The following is an 18069-nucleotide window of genomic DNA, read 5'->3' on the forward strand; positions in this document are numbered from 1 at the left end:
GACATAATGTACAAAAGTCTTTGTACTAAAAACCGTTACAGCCATAAATCTTCACTTGATGTACTTTCGTGTCACAGTCATTTATTATCCATTCACTGACAAAACTCGGTGGAATCCGAAAGCTTTTAAATGTCATTTCTCAGTATCATCTACACTGGACTCTTTGCCTAATCCACATATTATCTGTAAGATAGTTTGGAGACCATTATCAATGTACTTACTAATGAATGAATGATTAACGTCTACATTGTCAGGAATCAGTCTCTATCTGCCACCCAAACCTCTAATTTGAACGGTAGGTCCATGAATAATATATTTAAACCGCCCCACACTTGGAAACATTCTCAATCCTCATGTGCAGTAATTTGTACTTAACGTTCAGAGCAGATGTTCAATTCAATTATGAAGTGGCTATTAAGGAAGAAACCCGTATTATTGCAAAGATGCTTCTTCCCTAAGACCTTTTAGTCACAGAGTGCATATGATTGTACCCTTAAAGATATTTTTCTTTATGGATCCTGACTACACGAAGACACATCTTGGAGATTTTCACATTAACCCCCCACTGCCTCCCTAGAGACTCTTGCACACATTGGAGGCAGTGTTGATAAAAACTAGAGACTCTTAACTGCAACTTGAACTTGAAACCCACATGTAGAAAGCTGGGCCACAAAACCACACAGACATTCATTCAACTGTCAGCACAGTTTCTTCTTAGCATCCCCTTCTTCTTAGAAGCCTACCTTAAGCCGATTTAATATGTAAGGATTTTTAGAGGTAATGCAAGGATGTACGCGACTGTGTGCAGCTAGGTTGAGAGGAGAGAAAAAAAATAGAGACAAAAGATTCTCTGGCCTAGTACTCTTCTTGTGCAACTTAATTTCCCTGACGTTCTCACAAGAGTTACATCAGAAGCAGTCCTAACAAAATGCTCTTGGTGTGACTGGAGTACATTTAGTTGTGACACTGGCAGCCTCTATCTGAATAGTAATGCTGCTGAGTGTGCTGTCTGAGGATGACACAAACCTGGACGGACAGAGCCCAGAGCAGCCCCTGAGCCGGGCACGGTGCCTGTGGCAGAAAAGATACAAACTAGGGCAGATCGTTTCACTCTTTCTTTTTTATGCTCTGCAGGCCATCAGGTATTACAAATTAAACCCATGAGGTTTCCCCTCATTTTATGGCTCACTTTCCTATTAATTACGATGGTCAAATGTACACATGTTCTCCCTATACCTTTGCCAAACAACTTGGACCAAAAAGGCGAGAACAGTCAGACTTCCCCTGGAAATGCAACTGGGTGTGAGATACTGAATTGGATGGATTTAATGGATCGGCTAACCAATGCGGTCTGCTTTTCTTCATATTTTATACTGATGAAGTGATTAAAATGGAAAAAGTAAAGCGATGGGTTCTAGTATTAAGAACATTTATGATCCAATTCCTAATTCGCTGTGTATCCAATGTTAATACCTATTCTGACAACAGATTTTTGGGAATGCCGTTGGAATATTAACCTACGTGATAAATGTAGCGAGTAAAGACTTACAGTTTCCAAATATGATAGTTCAGTTTGGTGTGATCTCAATTAAAGGCATTGTTCAAGAAACCATGAGAAGGAGAATGTGGGTGGTCTTTGTGGTTAAATATGTAGATCTTTTCAGTGATAGGTCTTTATAGAGGAAAAAGCACGGTCATCTGCATTTCCTTGTTTTTTTACGTGCAGTTTGGTACAAAGCTTGAATATTTGAACTGGAAATTTCACAAGGAGCACACAAGATTATAGTAAGGCCCAGAGTATTTTCAAACAAGGAAGGGAAGCGGAGTGGTCTGAAGGAGGTTAGAAAATCCCAGGCTTATACGTCTGTTTTGTAAGAGGAGTCATTTCTCTAGCAGAGCTCAGTTATAAAGGAAAATATTAAATTGGCTCACAGAACCACTGACATTATTTAATGGCTCTGGTGGCAAACAGTACTCAAGTGGCTTCTGCATTTCTACATCTTTTCAGCAACTCTGTGATAACGAAGAATAAATACAGGGCCCGTAGGTTTTCCATCTCTGTTAAGATGAGATATCCTGCGGTTTCAGACGTAGCGCTATGAAGATGAATGCATCTTAATTCAACACCTTTCCCCCCTCCAAGACAGATTGCACTGTCTGGTCAAGGAACAAGAATACAGGCACACTTTGATCTGGCTTTTATCTCCCATTGCGATGAATAAGTAATGAGGGAGAAACTACGCCAAACGGAGGCTGTTTTAGAATGAATAAACAAAGTCGGGTTTGGAGCAATACGGTTTGAAAAATGCATGTATTACACTGAAGTGAGTGATGGTCCCAAGGGGTCATTTTTGTTCTCTCTGATGTGCTTTCATGGAATGGAGGAATGCCCTGAACTGGCAAAATAGAAATCTTTAACCTAGTGTGGGAAATACAAATACAGAAAGTGCTTATAGGTTTTAGATCTGCGCATCATCAGTGGAAGGCTACTTGAAGGCCAGTAATGTACCAACCACTCTGTTTTCACAAATCCATATCCACACCCCCGCCTGCCTACCCCTGTCCCACATTGAATACCTGCCCATGTCCATCATAGATACGGATAGATATCTATGACATACAGTTATACCAAATAATGGGAAATGTCAGGCCTCAGAATGAGATTTTAACAATAAAGGAAATTAACCTCTGAAGTTTCGACATAGGACTCAAAGTCAAAGTCATCAATATGAGTCAAGGATGGGGACTCGTTGGTGAGGTGGGAATTGGGAGGGGGTGCTGTCTGAACAATCATTACTGGAACAGCAGGAGCACAGACTGGGCCTGATTTTCAGCTTTTCCTTTCCTCTGGTTGAGCAGCTTGCCTTATATTACGCATTCTAGCCGCACAGCCAGAGGTGGAAAGAGGTTTAGCTCCGAGGTGATTGCAGACAGAAAGCAACACTGATTCAAGCCCACTGCTATTATTGAGAAGCATATCGTTACTCACAAATGTCTCTGAACACTAACCGTGCTCCTACGAGGAGTTCATTTGAAATGGACTCGGCTAACCCACACTGTAAGGGAAAGAAATACTTTTAATTGGCGTACCAAATAGTGTGGACTGCCCAGAAAGCACCATTATTTGACTCCCCAGTATTGACAGGTCAAATGGAACCTGGCCGACAAACTTAAAATCAGAGTTCATCGAGAGACATAGGAATATTTTTTTTTATGTGCTGTGATACAAGAGGAGACAAACTCTGTGACTAGTCGCCCTAGGGAACCGTTTGGGGGATGACCCACCAAAAGATGCAGCTCAGCAAAAACAACGTGCGGCCAGCACAAGATGATCCCAGTAAAGCAGAATGACACAGGAGAGAGGTTGCTGTACTCATTACATTGCAAGTACAGTGCGTTCTGTTCCCAAAGCTTTTTGCCTCCACTTCTCTCGTTCAGGAGTACCAGAGCTCCTCGACGCTGGGGCAGTTCGTGACCCGGTTTCTCTTGCGCGAGACCTCCAGTCAGCTGCACTCTCTGCAGATGTCGCTGGAGTGCGCTATGGAGGCAGTGGAGGATCAGAGCTGTCAGGGAAGGTAAGAAGCAGACAAATAACCACATTTCACAAAACTGAAAAACATATTTTTTTGTGAGAGTGCTTTTTAATTAGTGTTGCGCTTATTGAATTTCTCCTACAAGGGGAAAAATATGCAGGGAAATCATAGGTCTTATTGATCACAACAACATTTAGACAGTGGCCCATATAAAGAAACTATTGCAATGAAGGTTAAGCCTCTCTGGGTTGAATGGCCTCCTGTTGCTACCAGTGTGTGTGTCTGTGTTTTTTTCCGCTCATAATGGGATAATTCTGAGCTTCACCATGGCTGTCTGACTCACAGATCGATTCAGAGATTCATGGCCCGGCTTCGCGCCGAGTTTTTCTGCAATGCATCCTCGATTAAATGCTGTTTTTAAGTGGAAGGACAGAGACCGAGAGTCTGACTCTCCGAGACTAATAATCAGACTGTCTATCAGCAGGCACAATGAGAGCCGCCTCTCACGGCTCTGCAAGGGGTCCTGACCTCAACAAAACACGTCTGTCAAATTGGCTTGTTAATGGTCCCATGCTAGCTAACATTGCGTCATGATGTCAAGACACCTCAGACAGTCTAGGTTTCGGGAGGTGCTTATGCAGCGCAAAGAAATTGATAATTAATAATGGTTATATAAACTGAACACCGCCTTCTGGTCTGAGCAAACTGAACAAACATAACACTGCTGCTTTGAAGAACAACCACAATCATAATAACTGTGATTTAAGGGAGGATTTGAAGGCCTCCTGATGTTGTGGTATGGAGCTACATCTCCTCTCGCTGTGTGCCTTTATCATTTGTTGTTCTGTCACCAGGAAAGACGGAAAGAAAGCAGAAAGCCTTTCGGTACAGAGGCCGAGCCGGAGATGTGGACGCCGGATTCAAAAGAACTTGTGCTTGTCCCCTACTGACCCCTACTCTGGCATGCTCACCTCAGGTAACATTACACGTATGCCTCATTTCATTATAGGTCACTGGGACCCTTTTCTGTCAATAACCTACATTCAGTTGTTAATGAAAAGAAAAGTAGTGAAAAATTTAATTTCTTTGACGTGCAACCCTGGGAGCAGAGAGCTGCTGTACTGGTGCAGATGGAAAAGCTGGGGCCCAATCATATCTAGACATTGAAGAGGGAGGTCTGAGCCATTTTTGCCTTCGGGAGATCTAGATTGAAGTTGGACAGATTGAGGCATTGACCAGGATGATACTTCCCTGGGGATTAGTTTCGGCTCAGAGCTACAGATGCAGGGAGCAATATTGCTGAAGGCCATGCAGACAGATCAGGGGATTTTCCAAACATTCAGAGACTTTCCGCCAATGAAAGACTCTCCCCCCTTCCCAGCTTTTTAATGAATAACCATTTGCAATATGCGTTTTATTAATCTATCTGATTGCATGTCATCTTAATGATTTAATATAAAGGATTGAAGTGATAGCATATTAAAACATGACAAATGGTGTAAAATGTATTTAAACTTCTAATAGGGACTTCTAACAGTGAAGCATTCATAAGTACACACACTGTCATTAGAAAGAATGTCAAAAATGTTGCTTTTTCAAACCATATATTGACTTAACAGAAGCCACTTCCTGCCAATTGTCTCTCTCATTCATTCTTCCTCCATTAGGAGTAAGTGTGGAGCCAGACAACCACTGGGCCTCTCAGATCAACAGACTCCAACAGCTCATTGACAAGCTGGAGTGTAAGGTAGGAGGATGGCACCATCTGCTTCGAGTTGGCAACACGAGAGGAATGGCGGATAATTGATATCGTGATGAATCAGAGAGTCCAGTTAGAACTTTTCACACCACGTTACAGACTGTGGTCTAATAGGGACACTTTTTGAATCTCCTAATTACTCCTGATCAGCCACTCGTAAAATACAATACCTAACATTTCTAACATTTTGTACTGAGTAAGCCATTATCTGGGTTTCTTGTTGCTTCATCCCCATCTATCTCTGCAGACTGCTGAGGAGAACAGTCTATTGAATGTTAAGTCTTGAAGACAAGAAAACCAAAACCACACACACACTTCTCCCTCAGCCTCGTTATCTGATTTTCCCCCCCTCCTTCAATTTCCTGTTTCTTAGGTACCAAAAATCTAATTCCCAAATCAAATTATTTGGTGGCTTTTGCAGAGAAAAATGAACTCATATTATGGCGGGGGAGCACAGGAGATGCTTAATTTGTGTGCTTTTGAAATGCTATTTCAATGCAATGTACTGTAGGCTAGACTTAAATTAATATAATCATTGTTCTCAATTGAGACTCACAGTAAGTCACAGGATTGTCAGTCCGGCTCGTTCCTTGTGCACGTGCCGTCTGCTGGAGTGAGATTAAATCACTGCTAACCAGGTTGTCCTTCTTTTTCAGAGTCCAAAGCTGGAGCCAGTCAAAGACGATACCTTTGCCACCCCTGACAAATCTGTGAGTTGGCAGGATTGTAACACTCATGGCTTCTTCTTTACTTTGCAGTGTATACCCATCAACTCTTTATTGTGTTCTCCAAACTCTTAAGTCTAAGTTTAAGTCCAACCAACAGACTACAGAGACAATCAATCTGGTAGTCCAATGTATGGGGTTTCTGCAAGGCCCAGCCACTGCCTAGGGGGTTTGAAGAAAAAATATTTAAATTGTTGGACGGCACTTATTTTACAAATGAAATATGACTTGCTTTTAGAACTGGGCGTGGGCAGTTGCACTGGGGAATATGATTGGAGAACTGAATGAAATCACTAGGGTAGAATGGCAGCTCACAGATGGAGAAAGAGATTTCTGGCATCAACATTCCAGTCCTGTTGGCTTTCAGATTACTTGGCAGTTGATCAGACAAGTTGTATTTTTTCTTTTTCTTTTCTTTTAAAAAAGTAGCTGCATCCAATTCCCTCACAAAAGCATTTGAATACATATATAAATATTCAAATTTTATTTTTGTGTGGGTATCATATTTTGAAAAGGGAATAATTCAGGCCTATGCTACCCTTGTGTTATTGCGTTAACTTCACCTCATTTCCTCTGTCTGTATATAAAAATCATTAGGTGGGTATCTTTTTTTCTTCTTCTTTATCTGAATAAATCTGCTCCTGCACAAACTACCATCTGGATGGCAGTAAATTAGCTAGCGTGTAAGATGCTTTTCTTGCGCAGAAAAAAACTAAACAAAAACCAAGACTTGATGTAGGCAGGGGACAGAGGATGCAGAATATGAGAGGGAAGATAATCAAAATGAATGAGACGCTAAGCATTTTATACAACAAAGGAATGTAGCTGCCAGCCACCGTAGCCACAACAAAACCACAGTGGCCAACCCAGGACCAGCATTACCCACTACTGCACAACAAAGAAACTCTCTTCACCAATTATGACCTACGCAGCTGCCCACCTAGAGTAAATACCAATAACAGTGCTTTAAACCAAACAAAAACATCTGGCAACCGAAAAGACACCAAAAACCTGGTCTGTTATTCACTGTTTGCAATTGGCAGAAATTGAATAAATTTTTTGTCAAAGTTTAATCTAATCTTGGCCTCAGATTGATCCTCTTCCTGCCATACAATAAAAGAACACGCCTCCATACGTCCTCATATGTTCATTGATGAACTTGAACTTGCAATCGAATGACTGGCTGTCCTCTACTCCCCGCCAGAGCATCCTCCTGGTGCAGAGGCAGATGTCAGTGATGGAGAAGGACATGGAGGAGTTCAGACGCTCCCTGAGGCGATACACCGATGCCACGGCCGGCCAGAGCGCCAATCTGCAGTGAGTCTCCTGATCCCCGCCCACCACAAGGCAACACCGCAGCAGCAGACTACCAATTACCATTCACGCACTTACACTCAGCTCAAGGTTGTATCATTTAACTTTTACTTACAAGACTACAGAAAGGACATGACTCTTGTTAGCATGGCATTAGAAGCATTTTTTCCCATTGCGTAGAAACAGTAAGTAAACTCTGGCGGACAAATAAGTAGTGCATTTGTTATTTACAGTTAGTGGATGGGTAAAAGTTTTAATTTAACTCAGAGGAAGGAAGAAAAAATGTTAAAGCTGACAAAACGACAGCAAGAAATTACAATCCGGATAGAATCTAGCGACCTTCTCTGACATTTGATGGGAATTCTTATCATGCCTCCCAGATGATTTGTAACTGCAGTTTTCTTTCTCTAACACAGCATTTCGGTGCAGAAGCTGCCAGAAAAACTGTGCTTCATAATGTTTGAGTTCTGGCAAGACCGAATCTCCTGGATGAGGTACGGATGTGTAATTGGAATGCACAGCATCTGAGCAGGGGTTTGAGAGCTCGGTGTCCATTACTGAAAAATAACAACAACAACTTAGTCAAGCTTGCTGTTATGAACAGATGGCTCTCCTGCCATTCAAATCACTTATCCTGCTTCAATTCCACATTCATCAAAAGACTTTTTTTTTTTTTTTTAAGCAAATGTAACAAAATAATTTCATAGCATAAATGAAGTGGATCCAGGAGAAAGATATGTTGTATAAAACCCTTTGAAAACATATATATACATTAATTTGTATATAGTACAGACATGTGGGTGTCTGTACAATTGAAATAATTATTTTATCTTGAAAAGGACTCTCATATTAGCATTGTTCAATAGTTGTTTTTTTCCCACTGGAAGTTTTCCGGCTGACAGAATTGTAACACTAACACAATCTACCAATAACCTTTAAATGCAAAGCAAGTGACCTTTAAATACCATGTATTATTTGTAAACCTGAAGCGAAACAGCAGCAAAGAATGCCTTGTTATTAATGCACACAATCATCTGTGCTTCTCTCTCCAGCTATTCCCAGTCAAACCCCAGCAAGACTTTCCAGAGAGGTATCATTGACACACTGGAGAGTCCAGAGCTGGTCAACACAATGCTGCTCCCAGGTGCGTGTCCATCTAGACTTGGGTCGATCTTGTCTATGAAGCACAATTTGCTCCAGTGTTGAAATGGGGTCTCGCGGAGTGCGAAACTATGAGAATTGTGCTGTGAAATAGCACTGCAGTTGATGATTTATTTGGGGAGCGTAGACTGTGGCAGAGCTAAGTGGCAATCTTTTCAATCCAATTTCATCCACGGTGGTCCGTTTCTGACAGTCATGGTAAAACGCAGATGGGATCCAGTGGGCATCTGTAATTGTCTGATGAACTGTAACCCTCTTTCTGACTACTAACTACTATTATTTGTTATGCTGTCATTAATGTGTAAGGACAATTAATTGTCCGGCTCTTAATGTGCCAGAATCGAGTGCGTAGAAATATAGGCCTTCCACAAACAATGCATCGTCTGGATCTGGATTTATATTTTTAGAAGGATAATCAGCAAATTAATAAAGCACAAACATAAACAAGCAAACAAAACAAAACAAAAAAGATTCAATCTGCAATGTTCCTGTATGATTTTGTGTTAGATTTGTCTTCCCCTAGGGCTTCCCACATAATATTGAGTGCTGACAGGATAATCAAGCTGTAAAAGGCTTATTTATTGTGCTTGGAATTTGAATAAATGAGGAATGTTCACACTGAAAGAAAAAAGAAAAAGACACATCCTGCATTAGGCAAGAGGAACGCCGTTTGCACAGACACAAATGATGGAGTAATGAGCAAACTGTCGCAACTTTAATAAAACATAACTTTTTTTTCCCCCCTTAGCATCTTGGTGGATTATGAACAACAATTGACAGCGCCAGGCTCCGTCTCTACACCCACACACATCAGGGGGAAAGAAATCTCTAGCCTGCGATGCTTTCTTCAAGGCTATAAGAAGACATAATTTAATACATGCGTGACAGCATCCCACACTACTTTAAAGTCAGTGCGCCGGTGTTGTGTATGAACACGACAACAGAAATGCTAATAGTCCATACACTCACACAAACATGAAGATACATTTCAAATACAGACATTTGTGTTTATTGGTATTATTTTGAATTTGCAGTTGCAGTTAAGTTCGATACGTTTCTGGTTTCTAAGTGAATCCAGAGAAAGGAGAGACCGTGTTTAAAACTCTGCCTCGATGGTCCTGACAAGCCCCACAAACTTGCCGGTCCTTCGAATGGTCCAGTGTAGTCTGATACTATCCATGTCAGTGTGGCTGAAGAAAGTAATATAAATTGAATTTGATTTCACACATTGGATTTGAAGTACCTATCGTACATATAAACACACATATATACACACACGGTAAAATATTATTTTAAAGTTGTATAAGTAAAAACAATAACAACAATGTTAGGACACTGAACATTTGAAGATCCTCAACTGCCTAGGATGCCAATTCCAGTCCATCCAATTGTGTGTATTGTTCAAAAATAAGGATTTATACAACTTGAATAACTTATATTTCATAACATACATGCTATTGTAAAGGGTTGATAAGATCCCAAATAGATGTTAACTTTATTATAACTGCAGTCAAATGTATTACACAGTTCTGTGGTATAAGTAATACCCTCCATGGTTTTAACACATTACATTTTAACACATTATGTTATCTGAGCTCAAAGAAATGTTGACTTTCTTAGAATAGGCTTAAATCGCCATTTCGTGTGGTTTCCCAGCTACCAATTTTCTGAAGTGTTTTAAGTGTCCCACATATGTCCTGTAACTGTGCAGGCTTTCTCTGCGAATCTCCAGCAAACAAATAAACATTTCTTTATCCTTTGTGGAATCATAATAGTTGCAGCTTCATTTTCACATAGCGCATCACATTTTCAGTTGCAAGAGAGAAAATGTACAGTTTCAAATTATGTTAAAATGTCAAGCATTGCACACTATACTACAGTGTAATATATATGTATATATAGCATGCAGTCTACAGAATTCTGGTTCCAGATTATAGATTTAGAAATTAATGAATAGTAAATGTTACTGCTGTTAGATTAATTTAAAACAAGCCCTGTCTGAGTTACAGTACCCCTGCCTCAGGCCTGTATAAAATAGGATATTTTACGTACAGTAGTGTGGGACTGCAGCTGTGGAGAATAAAATCATACACCTTAACCTTCATTTTCTGTTCAGGAAGGTTTCCCGTCCCCCCTATCAATTGACCTTAACAGGAAACCAGATTAAAATATACAAAATGTAAATAATAATAGTTGATTTAGATGTGCCAGTCATGAACAATGTATTGGCAAGACTTTTCTCAGGAAGGCTTTGGACAGCTTCCAAGGCCTCCTAATCTAGGCTACATGGGCCCACGGTAGGACTGATGATATTGGGGTAAAGTGTTACAAAACATAAGTGCATCTTACTATTGATCACTTAAAGTAATTGATTAAAAAGCTTCTCGAAGGGTACGTGGAGTGACTCACAGCAGTGTATTTCCCCGGGCTCTCAGCACTGCCAGCTCCACTTTGAATATAAATTGGAGTGAAATTGATATCCATCTGGTAGAGTATGTGGAACCCATCTAGGAGATCATTTTCCTCACGTATTAAGGGCAGCTGAGAACCAACAGGTACAATTCCAGCATACCCTCCTTAGACTCCAGACTGGATGCCTTGGGCAGATTGGTTTTGTGGCTGCTTATTGCTTTTAACAATATTATAGGAAGGGTATTTTTATCCTAAAGTCCTGGTACAAGGGGCAGTATGAATTTCAAGAAAACAAAATCATGAAAAAAAAAAAAAGAGTAATCAAAATTGAAAATAAAATAATAAAATAAAATATTGAGCAACAGAGGAGCTATAACGGTTGGCCCACTCCATTCAATCGCACTACAGCCCAGCATAGCTGCTTTTCTGTGCTTTGTTTTTTGGACAAAAATCTAAAAAATGTGTGGTTTTGGTAGCTAGCCAGTAAAATATATCACTTTCAGAAACAGTTGCCCAAGTATTCCTTGCCATGCAGAAACTGTTTCCATAGCATTTTATGACCTCGGCCGCGTTCTTCTTCGGAATGGACGGCTGCAAAAGATCTTTCTCCGGAGATGAATGTGACAAGATATCCTTACAATTTTCTATAACAGTGATATTAATAGATAAGGAGATGACAGCTGTTATTGCGTGAGGCATCGCATCTTCGCTGGAAGTACAGCAATAGCGAATAAAGAGCAACAGCCTTGTGATTAAAAGATGGCACTTTTAGCTTGACATAGAAATGACACCCAGGAACACAGAGATAGAAAACAGGTTCATGACACTGCCATTTCTACAGTAATTATTTCAACCCTGGGATAGAAAACAACAAAGCCAGTCATAGTACAAAGCTATTTATTTTGTTATTATTCTGTTCTTATTTACAATTAATCTGAATCAAACTGAAAATGTGTTTCTCATTTTTCTGGGTGGGATCTTACTACCTTTCTTACACATCCAACAGTGATTTTCCTGTCATTAACAATCTCCTCAATGAGATGGAGCAATGCTGGTGTCCAATGCAGTCCGGTTGTGAAGTGCAGTATTGAATGCAGTCAACGAATGGCAGTGTTTCCCCAGTGATTTTTATTTTTTAATAAACAGGTGCCTGCTTATATAAGCTTTGATTTCATTACGTTGTTGCCTCCAATAAAAAAAGGATTGTGTCAAGAAAATATGTCATATTGGAGAATAATCACGTTCAATATGGAAACCTACTTTGAAATTGTGATTCTTAACCAGAATAAATGTAAACCTTTTAGTAATGATGTGCGTGTGATTAATGACTCTACTTGACATTTCTGGCATTCCTAGGAAGAGATGGGCAGTAATGTGCTATTAGAACAGGATCATTAATCCTTTGTTGGAGACATCTGAGAAATGCTCGTGCGGTAGGAGACAAAACAGAAATTTGCTTCTACATTCATCAAGCACACAATTAGAAGTGTGGGCATCAGGAACGCTCACCGTGACCAATTATCAGATCCCAAAGTCATTTGGATGAAAGGCAGCGTGGAATTTCAGAGGTACTGACCTCCAGAGCTGAAAGCACGATCTACCAACTCCTCCACATACCTTCAAATGGACTCATTTATTTCACCTTCACTTGCCAACATCACAGATTGGAAACAGACCTCCCTCTACAACGTTAATGAGGAATCCACAGTAACCCGAGCAATTTATCTGCATTATACAGAGTGCAATAAAGGACTTGCAGGCACGGAGAGAAAGAATTTGCTTCATTGGCTTCTGATGATCTAAAACGCACTGCAGCTCAGATCTGCTGGTCTTTTGCACTGTGGGGCTGGAGCTGCTCCCGCTTTATGGTGACACGCCATCTCTTACTGTATCGCTCTCAAAGATGGTGTTAATCCTCAGTGCTGCTCAGATATGGGCTCTATGCCAGGTAGCAGGGTAATTGATACAGCTTCAAAAGCCTCCTTTAATTTGATTAATTTGAAAGCCTCATTTCATTGCATAAAAATATGTCAGAAGGCTGGTAAATAAATTTAGTTGCACCAAAGTACGACCTGAGGCGTACTGTGTGACTGTGCTATTATGTAATCATGCCACCCCAATGGGATGCATATCTGGTCAGGCCATGGCAGGCTACAACACACTCTCTTTGGTGGAGGGAACAGATTAGACCACTGGCTGCTCACAGCAGGAAGTCTGTGAAGGAAAAGCAATTGATGCCCAATTCATCTAGAGGAAATTGGGTGTTTCAAATGAATAGCGGCCAGAAAAGATACATTACATGCATCAAATGGAATAAGAGGGGCACCTGACATGAAAAAAACCTTTGATAATTAAATCCTTAATTATCCTGAATAAGAACCTTATCCTTTCAGGTAAATAATTGAACCACAAAATAGTGTGACACCATATCTAATGAAAGCAGATACACTAGTTGGGTGAAAATGAATTATAATCCCATTAAAAATAAAGATTCAAATTATAGGCTTTAAAATAGTATCTTTTGTATATTTAGAATTAGTCTGGATCTGCTGAGGCCAACTGATGTTTTTTTACACCTCCTGTTTCTGTACATAAGCAGAGCCCAGCAGCAGACATAATTGAGGTTATGAATAAAATTAACGTCAAGAATGAAAACTGCTCACCACTCAGCAGGAGTATTTGCTAGAGACTGGAACATATTAATACTCCAATGTAGACTTTATTAATTAGCTTCAAATACACAACAGGGACTTCTTAAACTTCCCACAGTTAAATTAGGGCAGCATTATTATATAGCAAATATATAGTCTCACTGTCAGCTGAAAAGTGCTGAGATGGAGCTGGTGGTTAATATACTCACTCCTTTCTCAAATGTCCCATAATAGGACAACCTGCATAGTTTTCTGTAAGGCGGGTGGGATTATTAAACAAACACTGCATCTATGACATTTGGAGAAAAAGTACTGCATTAAAACAAATTATGAACCTTAGCATACGTATGTTAAGTTTGTTTCTCACGGCCAGTTCTGTATTTTCCGAGATAATAAATTGGGTTGAATATTGTGACCAACCATTCGTTCCTACAGTTTTTTTCTTTCCCTCTCTCTGAAAAATGCCAATATTGTGCAATGAAGTTCATTTTCAATCTATTTGGCTTAAGGTTTCATATCTTTTCTTTAAAAATGTACTGCCAGTTGTTAAGTCACTTTTGTGTCTCAACAGATTGAAAAGTATGCATGTATAAATAATACTTTGTGAATATAATTATAAATGATAACCTTATGGAAGAGGTTGTTTCCATTATCATAAAACATATATGAGAATTGTGATAGCAAATTGGTGTGCTGTGGACTAATTTAGTCTGGCTTTTTTGCTCTCGGTTCTTTAAAAAAAAAAAAACTGAAATGAAAATCAAGTCAGGGATATGGTGGTGGTAAACAGAAGCTTGCAGAACATTACAAAGGTGAGCTTGGTCTTTGTACTGCTAGGTATCCAATTATGTTTGGCAAAGCTAGCTGAGCCATGCTGTTAGCTATCCAATTATATCCCATAAAGTGCACTGAGCTAAACCTCAGGAATTGCAGAAACCTTCAAATAAATGAAGGACAATTTTTTTTTTTTTAACAGATTCACCAGATGCATCTGTGATCGAGATTTCAGAGCTCATTTCAGACAAAAAAGGACCTCCCATATGAAGAGATGCTCACCACGGTATCTCAGTTTAAAATATGTCAATCTGTGTGGTACCACTCAAAAGCTCTTCTTTAAAAAGCTTAGAGAACTCTCTGTGGGAAGACATTCGAGCCAAAAGCATGTCTGTGAGCACCTGCCTATTCTGGTTCGGTTTTGATTTTCATAACTGGCTTTAGAATCGATGCTATACTTTAATAATAATACAAATACGAATCCATTGCATTTGAAAATGTTCACCATGTATCTAGGATCACGAAAGCATGAATAAGGAATGGACCTGTGGTTTGTTTGAATACCATTGTGTGCTGCAACAACACACTGCCCTAGCCAAGATCAAGAAAAAGGGGACAGTGCATATCTGTATCTGTATATTTCAAACAAATTCTGTGGGGCAAGTAGCCAGTAACAGTTTAAGATTATAATTAAACACACCATTTGACAGGATATCTTTTCCTTATTTACAGCTCCACGGTCAGAGTTGGCACATTGCCTCCAGAGAAACAAAATCCGCCAGCCAGTGTATTAAATGGCACGTGCTCCCGTAAATTTCTTACTCGATTAGGATTCCTCTTGCTGAAGATCAATAGCCACACTAATATATTATTAGAAAATCATTGTCTAGGATTGCCGGTGACGAGAATGAAGCATACAGTGACAATAATGCATTTTCTATTGACAAAGCCCTCGCTGTTATGTGTCATTCTGGGAGACATTTTCCCAATATAGACCCTTTTGTGTTACAGGTAGTAGCACTGTAAATGAAATGATGAACTGTACAGAGCCAGAGCCAATGAATAGGCTGTCCACAGACAACATGAAATCGAGCTGCACACTGTGATTCACTGTACTTGGCATTCAATCTTTTGCAACACTGCAAAATCAAAGCGTTTTGAGATCCTTTCTGGAAATATACATTCCTGTGAGACACCTTACACTGTCTAATGAAATGTAATGAAACGAACATTTGACAAGAACAGAGTTTGTGTTTTATTCTTCTTTGTTTTGCTGTGAACCACCCACACATACTATGATCGACTTGGACAACTGGGTTCTATTAAAATGGGACAGAGGACCCATAACCTACCCACACAAAAACACCACATCCTGGAGCTGGGACTGCAACGCATGGAGATAAATATTTTATTGGCCTACCTACAGTCCTGGATGCACTAGGAAGGCAAGTCTGGCACTGACTGACTTCTCTTGGGGCCAATTGCACCAACATGGATTTTAAAGTTCTTGGTTTTATTCACAGCTGCATTCCACCACAAAAAATGTAAAACAGGATTAAAAAATCATGGATTAAGATTCCAATCCTAGATGTATGATTACCTAGCAATTATTGAACTTGCATAACATATTTAAATATGACACAAATGTTATAATGCAACACAATGTTACATACAATAGGCCTACATTACTTGAATATAATACCTTTCTTTGATTTTAACACTTTACACTTAGTCCCGTTTTAGCCTGGTTTTAGACGTGCAAGTGTGTATTATGGAACAATTCCTTCATTCATAATTCATAATTATGCTATTATTTATCTTGGAAAAAAGGTGTTAGTGTTGCAACATAGTGTAACTGATCATGATCAACAATGCATAAACTGATTCTGTAGTTCTGTATACTTTCATTTGAGTGATCCCACATGCTTGTGGCCCTTATAATGGAGAAATGGCCCTTTTGCATGTATTTTGTGGTACACGTTTTCTCTAAACTTTTCCGCATAGGCTAGGTTCTTTTCAAATGCACATTATTCCTTCATTTCTTATACTATTGTCACCTAACAACTTCCACAAGTTTCAATTTGAGTGGTATTGTAACATAACATTTTCATATCAAGATTTTCCATAGACTTTAATGGCAGTCAAAATTTCAAAAAACTATTTTTTTTTTTTTAACTTGGTAGTAGTGTACTTGTCTAATCACGGTCAAATATGCAGAATATTATAGTACAGATTGTCTAGTTTAATTTGATCTGTGTCACATACCTGTACTTCTTATAATGTGCATATTAAAGTACTAGTCAAAATTCTACTTCTAAGACAAACTGGGTGAAAATTGGATTCAAATTGAAGGAGTTATGATCATGTATTTAAAACTTAATTTATTTAAGACTTGGGTTGGAGCATTGTTATGTTTTTCTAAAAAGAATACTACTTTGCACAATCAATATCTCCTCACAGCAACATCAGATCTTAACAATCTTGGTATCATTTGAAAGCTCCATATCTGTAATTTCCAATGATATAATAAGACTGTCTAATAACTGTCTAAGAACAATTATTTCTGAAGTGAGAGTAGATAAAACAAGAAATGAAAACACAGGTTAAATAGAATTAAATAAAAAATGATTATATATATATATATATAATGCCATGCTTTCACTTCATCTCACACTGAACATATAAACACCTTCCTAAAATCAAATTGTGTATATACACCGATCAGCCATAACATTATGACCACTGAGAGGTGAAGTGAATAACACTGATAATCTCGTTATCATGGCACCTGTCAGTGGGTGGGATATATTAGGCAGCAAGTGAACATTTTGTCCTCAAAGTTGATGTGTTAGAAGCAGGAAAAATGGGCAAGCGTAAGGATCTGAGCGACTTTGACAAGGGCCAAATTGTGATGGCTAGACGACTGGGTCAGAGCATCTCCAAAACTTCATAGGCATCTTCATAGGTGTTCCCGGTCTGCAGTGGTCAGTACCTATCAGAAATGGTCCAAGGAAGGAAAAGCAGTGAACCGGCGACAGGGCCATGGGCGGCCAAGGCTCATTGATGCACGTGGGGAGTGAAGGCTGGACTGTGTGGTCCGATCCAACAGACGAGCTACTGTAGCTCAAATTGCTGAAAGTGAATGCTGGTTCTGATGGAAAGGTGTCAGAACACACAGTGCAGCGCAGTTTGTTGCGTATGGGGCTGCGTAGCCGCAGACCAGTCAGGGTGCCCATGCTGACCCCTGTCCACTGCCGAAAGCACCTACAATGGGCACGTGAGCATCAGAACTGGACCACGGAGCAATGGAAGAAGGTGGCCTGGTCTGATGAATCACGAGTTCAAGGTGTTGACTTGGCCTCCAAATTCCCCAGATCTCAATCCAATCGAGCATCTGTGGGATGTGCTGGACAAACAAGTCCGATCCATGGGGGCCCCACCTCACAATTTACAGGACTTAAAGGATCTGCTGATAACATCTTGGTGCCAGATACCACAGCACACCTTCAGAGGTCTAGTGGAGTCCATGCCTCGATGGGTCAGGGCTGTTTTGGCAGCAAAAGGGGGACCTACACAATATTAGGCAGGTGGTCATAATGTTATGGCTGATCAGTGTATATATATATATATATATATATATATATATATATATATATATATATATATATATATATAAAAACACCTCCAAGATAAGGTTAAATTAATCCATATTTCACATTTAATCCTGGATTAAAAACAGT

General features: G+C 39.7%; 1 protein-coding gene across 1 annotated transcript in view; it reads left to right on the plus strand.

Moving 5' to 3' along the window:
* The window catches only part of necab3 (N-terminal EF-hand calcium binding protein 3), a 53239-nt gene extending 41025 nt beyond the window's left edge, over positions 1 to 12214 (plus strand). Inside the window, exons 6-13 of the mRNA XM_066702775.1 lie at positions 3439 to 3575; positions 4388 to 4509; positions 5201 to 5280; positions 5949 to 6002; positions 7222 to 7334; positions 7748 to 7825; positions 8384 to 8475; positions 9241 to 12214. Coding sequence (XP_066558872.1) covers positions 3439 to 3575; positions 4388 to 4509; positions 5201 to 5280; positions 5949 to 6002; positions 7222 to 7334; positions 7748 to 7825; positions 8384 to 8475; positions 9241 to 9269 — 705 coding nt within the window. The 3' untranslated portion in view covers positions 9270 to 12214. The remainder of the gene's footprint in view (positions 1 to 3438; positions 3576 to 4387; positions 4510 to 5200; positions 5281 to 5948; positions 6003 to 7221; positions 7335 to 7747; positions 7826 to 8383; positions 8476 to 9240) is intronic.
* The last annotated feature ends 5855 nt before the right edge of the window (positions 12215 to 18069 follow it).

Source organism: Amia ocellicauda, chromosome 4, assembly GCF_036373705.1.
Source record: "Amia ocellicauda isolate fAmiCal2 chromosome 4, fAmiCal2.hap1, whole genome shotgun sequence".
Taxonomy (NCBI): domain Eukaryota; kingdom Metazoa; phylum Chordata; class Actinopteri; order Amiiformes; family Amiidae; genus Amia; species Amia ocellicauda.